This window comes from Columba livia, chromosome 3, assembly GCF_036013475.1.
Source record: "Columba livia isolate bColLiv1 breed racing homer chromosome 3, bColLiv1.pat.W.v2, whole genome shotgun sequence".
In the NCBI taxonomy this organism is placed as follows: domain Eukaryota; kingdom Metazoa; phylum Chordata; class Aves; order Columbiformes; family Columbidae; genus Columba; species Columba livia.
This window is the reverse complement of record NC_088604.1, coordinates 83,586,351-83,596,967: the sequence shown is the minus strand read 5'-3', so window position 1 is coordinate 83,596,967 and position 10,617 is coordinate 83,586,351. Positions and strand designations below refer to the sequence as shown.

At 46.3% G+C, this 10,617-nt stretch overlaps 1 protein-coding gene across 5 annotated transcripts in view; it reads left to right on the top strand.

Annotated features, from left to right (window-relative positions):
- The first annotated feature begins 7,584 nt into the window (after positions 1 to 7,584).
- SMYD3 (SET and MYND domain containing 3) overlaps positions 7,585 to 10,617 on the top strand; it is a 406,076-nt gene continuing 403,043 nt past the window's right edge. The window contains exon 1 of one of the 5 annotated variants that reach the window (XM_065057917.1): positions 7,585 to 7,875. In XM_065057917.1, coding sequence (XP_064913989.1) covers positions 7,634 to 7,875 — 242 coding nt within the window. In that variant the 5' untranslated portion in view covers positions 7,585 to 7,633. Of the gene's footprint in view, positions 7,876 to 9,423 lie in introns of those variants that run through there. The other 4 variants (XM_065057915.1, XM_065057918.1, XM_065057916.1 and 1 more) reach the window with 4 other exon arrangements.

Sequence of the window (10,617 nt, the reverse complement as noted above, 5' to 3'; positions counted from 1 at the left end):
TGTAACTGAGTGAAATTTGTTACTGATTTGTGCTTAAAATGCTTCTGCAGTGAGTTTAATTTTACGTTCTATAATAATTTTTCAACTAGCACACCCACATGAAAAGTAAGAGACCTCGTCAAGAGATTCCTGTGTGTTCATAAAATACCTGTCTGTGCTTAGAAGCTTTCAACTAATAATTTGATAGCTCTTCTATGCTGCTTATTGATACAGCTTTTGTACTAATTCAAAATGTAACGTTTGCTCACAGAAAAAAATCACTTGTGTGCTATGTTGTTTGGAATGGGTATTGCACGTTTATGACTAAAGAGCAGAATTTGTTTAGTTGTTCAGATTATTTAATTACTACAATTCTTTCTGTAAATTCATGTTGTAAAACACCCTGTCTTGAGATAGAAGAGCTAAACTTCCACTACGGTGTTTCATCTACCATCAGTAAGGAAGTCTGACTAATTCAGCAGCATCGGCCACAATTAAGTGATATTTCCCACAAAAATGCCTCCATTACATGCCTTGACAGTTGCTTCTATCCAGAATGTGTCATGCATTTCAAATAGCTTGTTTGGAAGTCTGACCTGTCTAGGTCAGTGGATGACTTGGTCATATAAAAACCGCATACTAATAATAGGGATTAATTCAACTAAATACAGTCCAGGGCTAAATTACCACTTACTGGGATATATAGCTATAATATCATTATGCTTTTCAGAAAATTCAGACTGACATTTCCAAAAGCATCTGAGTTGGGTATTCAGTTGGTCTCCATTGCTCAGACTGTGCTAAATGGGCCTCCTAGACAGACCAGTCCACAAACTGTAGGTGTAGATATCCAGAATCGGCATTCCAGGCTCTTCTTACAGATGTCAAAATACTGAACACTGCATGAATGCAAACGTTTTTGCTGTGTTTAAAAGCTCATCTATACTAGAAAACCTCCGTGACTACAAATATATTGTCATATCATATGAAATATGATGTCAGCCAGAAGTTGTTCTTGGGCTTCTGTGGCTTATTTCCCTGTAAAATTTATGCCAAGCTGATGAAAGCCCCTTTCTTCAGGCATTCATACTTGGGGTTTTGGTACAGTAGAGGGGCTCTCTAAGGTGGTGATTTTTTTGGGGGGGGGGGCTGGTGGTGTATGAAAGGAGACTTCCCTCAGGCACGTTTCTGTAATTTGTGAGATTTTGTTGTGTTATGGGACATGTGAGACTGACTTGGAAAACTGAGAAAATAATGAAAGATATATATGGTATTATATATTCAAATTGTCTGTTCCTTGAATGCACTTTTTGCAGCTCCTGGGTAGGACTTTAAGTTCATGCTTTTTCTATATTAATCTCTCAAGTTTATCCACCCAAGAGATAGACATTAACTTCTGTTATGAGTGGGCTTATGTTACAGGTTTTGGGCAATGCCTGCTTAGAAACTCAATGAAACAGCATAGACAGGGTAATGGAGACTAGCTAGGTGAAAGAGTGAAGCATACAGGCCAAATTAATATTTGAATAACTGTTAAAGCTAGTTCTTGATTATCTTGCAGTATCACTGTAATTGAACAAAAATTGTTAGGAGAAATAAATATAAGCATAGTAATATGCATAACTATTAAACTGGCAGCCAAATTGCTGTCAGTTCTGTTCGTAATGAATTATGTCACTGCAGCATTTAAGCGAATGTCAAAATATATTTTTCTGTGGGAATCCTGTCGCTTGGTATACATTGGTTCTTCCCAATAGCAGCGTTTTGGATATACATATCACCATATCTGATAATGTTGTTACAACTTGGATGAAAACAGTTGCAGACTGAAACAATCATTAGTGAGAAGAAAACTGAGTATGTTTTAGAGATGAAAAGCTGTTTTGCAAAACTGTTAGGTATGTCTCTCAGTGTTCTTTGACAGGCCTCGACACTCCTTTCCAAATACAAGCCCTAACTCCCTCTACAGGCATAATAAGGAAAACCAGAGTAAGTCTATCTGCAGTTTACCACATTTAGCCTCTCCTCCTTGAATGAAAGCTATGTAGACCCATACAGAAAGCACTTAGTATCTCATGGGCTTAGGACATCACTATTTCAGAGTGGTGCTCTCAGTTAATCCTGTAAGTGTTTTGCGTTTCCCCTGTCATTTATCTGCCTCTAATGATGACAGGCTGAGTTGGCGTTGTTCAGCCTGGAGAAGAGAAGGTTCTAGAGAGACCTTACTGCGGCCTTTTAATACTTAAAAAGGGCCCATAAGAAAGATGGGGACAGACTTTTTAGCAGGACGTGTTACAACAGGACAAGGGGCAAAGGTTTTAATCTAGAAGAGTGGAGATTCAGGCTAGACGTGAAGAAGAAATTTTTTATGATGTGGGTGGTAAAACACTGGAACCTGTTGCCCAGAGAGGTGGTAGATGCCCCATCCCTGGAGACATTCAAGGTCAGGCTGAACAGGGCTCTGAGCAACCTGATCTAGTTGAAGATGTCCCTGCTCATTGCAGGACGGTTGGACTAGCTGAGCTTTGAAGGTCCCTTCCAACCCAAACTATTGCATGATTCTGTGATGACTCTGATAAATAGCAGCTGGTGTATGGGCTGCGTTCTCAGTGATACACTCTGCCAGCCCTTGGGTGCTGAGCAGCTCCTGGCCCAGCCATACTTCTTTGTATTCAGACCACAATGAGATCCAGAAATATGTCTAGATGCTAGCTCCTAAGTAAAATGTCTTGGTTTAGGATGTTTTCTGACAGAATCATTATTGTATCTTATCCTGTGTGAAACAAACTTTAGTATTTTGATCAAGAGAATGAACTGAAAGGTATATCATCTTCTGCAACAAATGGGTTTACATACAATGAAGCCCCTTCCCGAGGTCTGACTTCTCTACTCTGGTTTCAATGTCGCATCAGTGAAGAAAAGTCACTGACAATGCAGCGATGAGGAACGATTCATACAGACGCAGAGACGCACAAAGTTCCTGCTAACAGCGAGAGCAGAGCTAGGCAGAGCTGAGCTCTCTTTTGTTAACAGTTCTCAATTCATAGGTTTACAAATACAGGGCTGGACCAAGAGGTTGGGCAGTTTTTTCCAAAAAATGTTACTCTAAACACACCACGCTCATGTTGTGACTGTTTTCAGTCACGTTCCCATTAATATCTTGTGGGCAGCGTTCCGACCTACCCATTCACATGCCCAGGCCCAACATTGACACATCAGACATATGGGGGCGGTTTTCCAACACGAGATATCATTCTCACTGGCCTGGACTATCACTCCTTATACTCATAAAAAGCGTACTTCTGTATAATCTGTCCAAGGCCCTTTAGCTGGAATTGTGCATCCTGCTGTTCCCACAGACAAACCCTTTGGGTGTCAGTATAAAATTAGTATGATTTTCCCTTTGTGATACATTGAAGGATGCAGCACTCACAAGCATCAGCCACCTGGCTGGAGGGGCTTTCTGGTTTCCTGTGCCACCTGGAGGACACAGCCCTGGGCTGGGGAGGGCCACCCACTCTGTGCAGCAGAGGGCCTGGGGAAGTTCACTTCATTACATAAAAGCTATGGGTATGCAGCCTCCATGTGTCCTCGTGCCATTTCCATTTTTATATGCATTTTTTTTGCACTTCCATGTCAGTTGTGAGGATGGATCGGTACAGAAATGAAGCAGCAATGGTGTTGGACAAGGCAAATGTGGCAGCTGGAACTTCCTATGGCTGCAGGTTTCCCCTGTGGCTGGACTGCAGCAGCTGCGAGGTGCATGTTAGAAGTGTCCCCAGCCTCCTGGCTAACAAGGTGCATGATTAGACATGTTGTCACTGCCTCATTCCCTTTAAAAACAAACCAACCCACAAAGTAACTGAAAAAACATCAACATACTCCTTGTTTGTAATTTGCCACAGAAACATTAGTAACCAGTTCCTTTAGCATCACAGGGTGATGTGCTAATGCAAACACATTATTAGATTGGTGCAAAAGTAATTGCAATTTTAGACCGTGAATTTAAAACCATTATAACTAGGCTTAAACACATCTTTATTAATCAAAATAGGAGCCATTGCAATCAACACATTTTTACCAATGAGAAATAAATTTGTTTGGCCACTTGGGGAGAATATAAGGCTGTTGTCAGACGATGTAGGGAGACAACTAGAAAAGCTAAGGCCTCCTTAGAAGTAAACCTTGCGAGAGGGGTCAAGGACAACAGAAAGAGCCTCTTCAAATATGTGGCAGATAAAACTAACACCAGAGGCAATGTAGGCCCACTGATGAGTGAGGTGGGTGCCCTGGTGACAGAAGGCAGAGAAGGCAGACTTACCAAATGCCTTCTTTGTCTCTGTCTACTCTGCCGTAGGCTGTCCTGAGGAGCCCCGTACCGCTGAGGCCCCAGAGGAAATCAGGACAATGGAGGAGTTTGCCTCAGTTGATGAGGACTGGGTTAGGGAGCAATTAGGCAACCTGGACATCCATAAATCCATGGGTCCAGATGGGATGCACCCACGGGTGCTGAGGGAGCTGGCTGAAGTCATTGCTAAACCACTCTCCATCATCTTTGACGAGTCTTGGGAAACAGGAGAGGTGCCCGAGGATTGGAGGAAAGCAGATGTCACTCCAGTCTTCAAAAAGGGCAAGAAGGAGGACCCTGGTAACTATAGACCAGTCAGCCTCACCTCCATCCCTGGGAAACTGATGGAACAACTTATCCTTGATGCCATCTCAAGGCATATCAAGGATAAGGGGGTCATTAGGGGCAGTCAGCATGGCTTCACCAAGGGGCAGTCATGCTTGACCAACCTCATGGCCTTTTATGAAGACATAATGAGGTGGACGGATGATGGCAGAGTGGTGGATGTGGTCTACCTTGACTTCAGTAAAGCATTTGACACAGTCTCCCACAGCACCCTTATAGCTAAACAGGGAGTGCAGTCTGGATGATTGGTTAGTGAGGTGGACTGCAAACTGGCTGAAGGGAAGAAGCCAGAGAGTCTTGGTCAATGGGGCAGAGTTCAGTTGGAGGCCTGTATCTAGTGGAGTGCCTCAAGGGTCAGTACTGGGACCAGTATTATTCCATATATTCATCAACGCTTTGGACAAAGGAACAGAGTGTACTATCAGCAAGTTTGATGATGACATCAAGCTGGGAGGAGTGGCTGACACGCCAGAAGACTGTGCTGCCATCCAGCGGGACCTGGACAGGCTGGAGAGTTGGGTGGGGAAAAATGGAAAGAAATATAACAAGGGGAAGTGTAGAGTCTTATATCTGGGCAGGAACAACCCCAGGTTCCAGTATAAGTCGGGGAATGACCTACTAGAGAGCAGTGTAGTGTGGAGGGGTTTTGATAGATAAAGATTTGTTGCTGAATTAGTCAGGCTCAAAGGAATCTCAAGGCCTCTTAGAGAAGCTGAGAACAGAATCTGCTGTGAGAGAGAGGGGCGTTTCTCAATCACCGGGGTCCTGGCATGGCATGAATCATCAGACGTATCATCAGTGAGACTCCAGCGCATGGACAGCCCACGATACTCATTTAGCGAATCCATGCTTGGAGCGTGGAAGCGTGATTAGAATATAGTTGCATATATAAGGAGGCTGGTTTCTGTAACAAATGGCTTTAGCGTGATTCACATTGAATCAACTTGTTTTGCTGAGTCCTTATTTCGCTCTAACAGTGTAGGGTAAAGGGACCTGGGGGTCCTGGTGGACAGCAGGATGACCATGAGCCAGCACTGTGCCCTTGTGGCCAAGAAGGCCAATGGCATCCTGGGGTGTATTAGAAGGGGGGTGGTTAGTAGGTGGAGAGAGGTTCTCCTTCCCCTCTACTCTGCCCTGGTGAGACCACACCTGGAATATTGTGTCCAGTTCTGGGCCCCTCAGTTCAAGAAGGACAGGGAACTGCTGGAGAGAGTCCAGCGGAGGGCAACAAAGATGATTAAGGGAGTGGAGCATCTCCCTTATGAGGAAAGGCTGAGGGAGCTGGGCCTCTTTAACTTGGAGGAGACTGAGGGGTGACTTCATTAATGTTTACAAATATATAAAGGGTGAGTGTCATGAGGATGGAGCCAGGCTCTTCTTGGTGACAACCAATGGTAAGACAAGGGCACTGGGTATAAACTGGAACACAGGAGGTTCCACTTAAATTTGAGAAGAAACTTCTTCTTAGTGAGGGTGACAGAACACTGGAACAGGCTGTGCAAGGGGGTTGTGGAGTCTCCTTCTCTGGAGACATTCAAAACCTGCCTGGACACATTCCTGCGTAACCTCACCTAGGCGTTCCTGCTCCGGCAGGGGGATTGGACTAGATGATCTTTTGAGGTCCCTTCTAATCTCTAACATCCTGTGATTCTGTGAAACAGTGACCATGACCATTTTTGCTGCAAATTTGGCTTTGGGAAGTGCTTTGGAGGTTCTTCTTGGTCCACCCACTAAGCTGGTCATTGTCAGTTGTTGTATACAGTCCACTTTTTGTCGCATGTCACAACTTGATTGAGAAATGATTTGTTGTTGTTGCGTAGAAGAATGTTACACTTCAAAACAATGATTATTTTGATTTTTGGTAAGCTCATGAGACACCCACTTACTGAGCTGTGCTGGTTTGGCTGCAAATGAGTTAATTTTCTTCATGTAGTTAATTTGGCCTTTTGCCACCCTGCCGTTTTGCAGACGTCTCTGAGCCTTTCTGCCTTTTTCCTCTTTTCTCTCTCCGGGATCCACATTGGTACCAGGTGCTGTTTCACGGGACTGACTGCTTGGTGCGCATGCAGTTTGTGAGGAATTGCATTGAGTATCTTTTATTTTATATCCTATTTCTTTTTTTATATATATATTTACTAGTAGTGTGTTATTTTATTAAACTTTGTTCATCTCAATCCAAGTTTCTCCCTTTCATTTCAATTCTGTCCCCTATTTGGGGGGTGGGGAGCAAGCAAGCGGCTACCGTGATTATATTGCTTGCTTGGGTTAAACCACGACATGAGCATTTTCACCTTCCCAATTTGCTTCAAATGTCAAACAACTGTAGAATGGTCGATGTCAAGTTCTTCAGCATTTTCTCATGTAGTTGTAAGAGGATCAGCTTCGATGACTGCCCTCCATCGGCCATTGTCAATTTCTGATGACCAGCAACTGTGCTCCTCATCTCCAAGGCTCTCATCTCCTTTGTGAAACTTCTTGACCCACCACTGCACTGTACATTTGTCAGCAGATCCTGGGCCAAATGTGTTGTGGATGTTATAAGTTGTCACTGCTGCTTTACAACCCATTTTGAACTCGAGTAAGAAAATTGCTCGAATTTGCTTTTTGTCAAACATAACTTCCATAGTCTAAAATAAATATAAAATAAACAGCAAGTAAGAAGTCGGTAGCAAAGAACCAAAAAGCAAGAAGAGCACATTAAAATTATGTATAACATAACCATAACGTTTATTTCAGAATACAGTCCCATATCAAACAGCAAATTGCAACACCGCAAAACCTTTTCTCCTTTCTCAGCAACCCGTCACTAACCTCCCCTGCAGGCAAGTGCCCGCCCCGTGCCCCACGGTCCCGGTGCTGGCGTGACATGGGTCTGGGCCGGGAGGCGGGCACGGCCCAGCCCCGCAGCACCAGCCCAGCGGCTCCTGCCCGCGCAGGGGCGGGGCTCTGCCCTCAGTTACCATGGCGGCGGCAGCGCCGGATACGTGGGGGTACTCGGGGCAGTCTCGCGCCCTTTTTAGTGTTGGCGCACGCGGGAGGATGGAGGTGCTGGCGTTAGAGCGGTTCCGCAGCCCGGGTAAGGGCAGCGGCCTCCGCGCCTGCCGGCGGGTGCGGCCCGGAGAGTTGCTGTACCGCGCCGAGCCCTTCGCCTACGTTGTCACCAAGGAGCGGCTGGGCGGCGTGTGCGAGCGCTGCCTGCGGAGGTACCGGCGGGGAGAGGGAGGAAGTGAGTGAGGGAACAAGCAGCAACAGCAGCAGCCGCCGCCACCGCCTCTCCCGCTGGCTCCGCCCGGCCAGCGCCGCCCCTTCAGCTGAGGCGGGGCAGTGCCGGGGCAGCGGGGCGGGGGCTTCTGTGTGCCGGGTCGGGGGTTTCTCTCTCCGCGATGTGCTCACTCTGTGCCGGGACGGAGGGCGTTTCTCTGTGCACGGGCAGGGGGTCACTCTGTACCGGGGCTGGGAGTTCACTCCGTGCTGGGACGGGACGGGGGGGTCTCTCTGGGCCAGGGTGAGGGGTTTCTCTCTGAGCCGGAATGGAGGGGGTCACTCTGTGCCCGGGCGGGGTTTCTCTGTATCTGGACTGGGACGTTTCTCTATGGCGGGGCGGGGGTTCCTCTCTCCAGGAGGGGTCTCTCTGTGCGGGGTCTCAGGGGGACTTTCTGTGCCGGGACGGTGGAGGTTTCTCTGTGTCGGACGGAGGGGCGTCTGTGTGTGCCGGGTCTCGGGGTTTCTCTGTGTCGGCACGGGGGTTTCTCTCTTCGGGGTGCGGTCTGCATTTCGTGAGGGAGCTCCCTCTGTGCCGGGTCTCGGGGCGGGAGGGGGTGTCTCTGGGCTATGTCTCGGGGGTTTTCTCTGTGTCGGGGCAAAGGGCGTTTCTCTCTCTGGGGTGCGGTCTCTCTGTGCCCGGTGTCGGGGTGTTTCTCTTTGCGGGTTACGGGGCCGTCTGCCGCTGGCCGGACGGGCAGCTGATGCCGGGGCTGCGGTGCGCGGCTTGCCGCTTCTTTCCCCTGTTCTCAGTGAGGCTTCTTTAGATGCTTCTATGCCGGGGCGTCTCTCCCCGGGCGCGGGCGGTTTGGCCGGGGGTTTCCTGGGCTTTGCTGCCGCCGCTGGCCCCCGCGAGCCCCCCTCGGACTGGCCGTGGTGAGGAGCCCCCTTGGGCGGGGGAGCGGTGTGCCTGTCCCTGTCCTGCTCAGCAGTACCCGTTGTGGGCAGGTTGATGTTGTCACCCGCTGTAGCCTGGCAAGGAAACCAGCCGTGTGGCCCTGGTGTTATTCCCTGCTGTGGACTGCTCTGCCCTTGGTGTTCGTGGGGTGACGACAGCAGCGTGAGGTGGTTGAGTTTCCCATCCCCTCCACTTTTATCTCATGTAAGGAGCACATGGTTTTGAGATATGCATTGAACAAATGCCTTTCTTCTTCCCCCAGACCCTTAGGAGTGAAAACTGACAAGGCCCACAGTAGTTTTAAGTTTTTGTTTAAAGAAAAGGTAACTGTCTTCTACCCTTAGAGTAATTTTCCAGCAAGACAGGTTGTGACGGACTTGTTTGTAGGAAATCTCTATATACCTAAAACGTATTGGTAGGTGATCCAAAACTACGTATAACTATCAAGACTTGAAGAAGAGGCACAATACTGCTTTTTTGTGGTTGTGGTGGTGTTTTTTGTTTTTTTTTTTTTTTTTTTTTTTTTTTTTTTGTTTTTGTTTTTTTTTTCTTTTTTTCTTTTTTGTTTTTTTCTTTTTGTGCGTTCTCAGTGTTGTGCTCTGTGTCCTTACAGGTCACCTCAGGTTCCGTTTAAATTAATAACAATATGATCCTCATTTTCCCACTGAAAAGTTTGACAATGTGTTCAAGGTTGCACTTGTATCTAACCTCAGCATATTAAAAGAACAAACACAACAACAAAAGCCTAAAAGAGATTTTTAGCTAATGTGTCTGTGAAGTCTGACTTGGGATATCAGAGCCCTTCGGGGTGGTGGCTGCCTGTACCATTTCAACTTCAAGTTGTGAGAGGTTGCATATTTGAGCAGAGAGGCCGAGTGTGGCAACACGTAGAATGAAAATGAATCTGAGGTGTTTGGCTGCAGAAGTGTGATCGAGACAAGGTTTGTTGGGGGACATAGTGGTTTCACCAACTGGTATATCACGAAGGGTTATGCATTTGTGAAAGACTGTCCTTTTTTTTGAGTAGTTAAATAAAGAAGTTAAAAACATTTTTTTCCACCAATCTGGCTTCCATTGCAAAATGTACTGTGGTTAGACAGAATTGTAGATTAGGACTGTGAAAGCTGAATTTCTTATTACTCATCTAAATGAAGGCAGTGGCTTCTTATTCAATGGGCTGTTAAATTAATGTGTGATACATGTATCTGTACATAGGTCTCTCCTTTAATATATGGAATTGGGAAAAAATGGTGAAGCACTGCTGAAGTGGGATGTGAATTGAACTTCTTTTTCAGCAGGTTTTCATTTAACACACAGTGTGATCTTTGTTGAAAGTGAGGTATCAGAAAAACCATTACTGCTCATTTTCAAGACTACAGATAAAAGTCATGTTCTTTGCTACTGTTTCTGTTTTTCACTCTGATCTTTAGGTGGCAGTGCAGGAACGCAAATTGGGATGAAGAAGTTGGTGCTTGAAATTTATTTAGCATGTTAGCAATCTTATTACATATGAAATTAATGTTTGAGGCTTTATACTGTGGAATGTAATTCCATACTTTTTTTTTCCCAAGCTTGTAGTAGTAAATGTTGTTGGATACATCCACTGCTTTTGGCAGTGTGGGAGGTGCTGGGTGAGCCAGAAGATGAGTGATGATGTGCAGAATATTTTATTTCTGGACTGCCTGCTGAGAGGCAGCCTGGTATCCTCAGGATTTGGGGTCACAGACTTGCTGTTGTGCTGACTTACTGTGTGACCTGCAGCGAGGGGCTGAAGTGCCCAACCAGG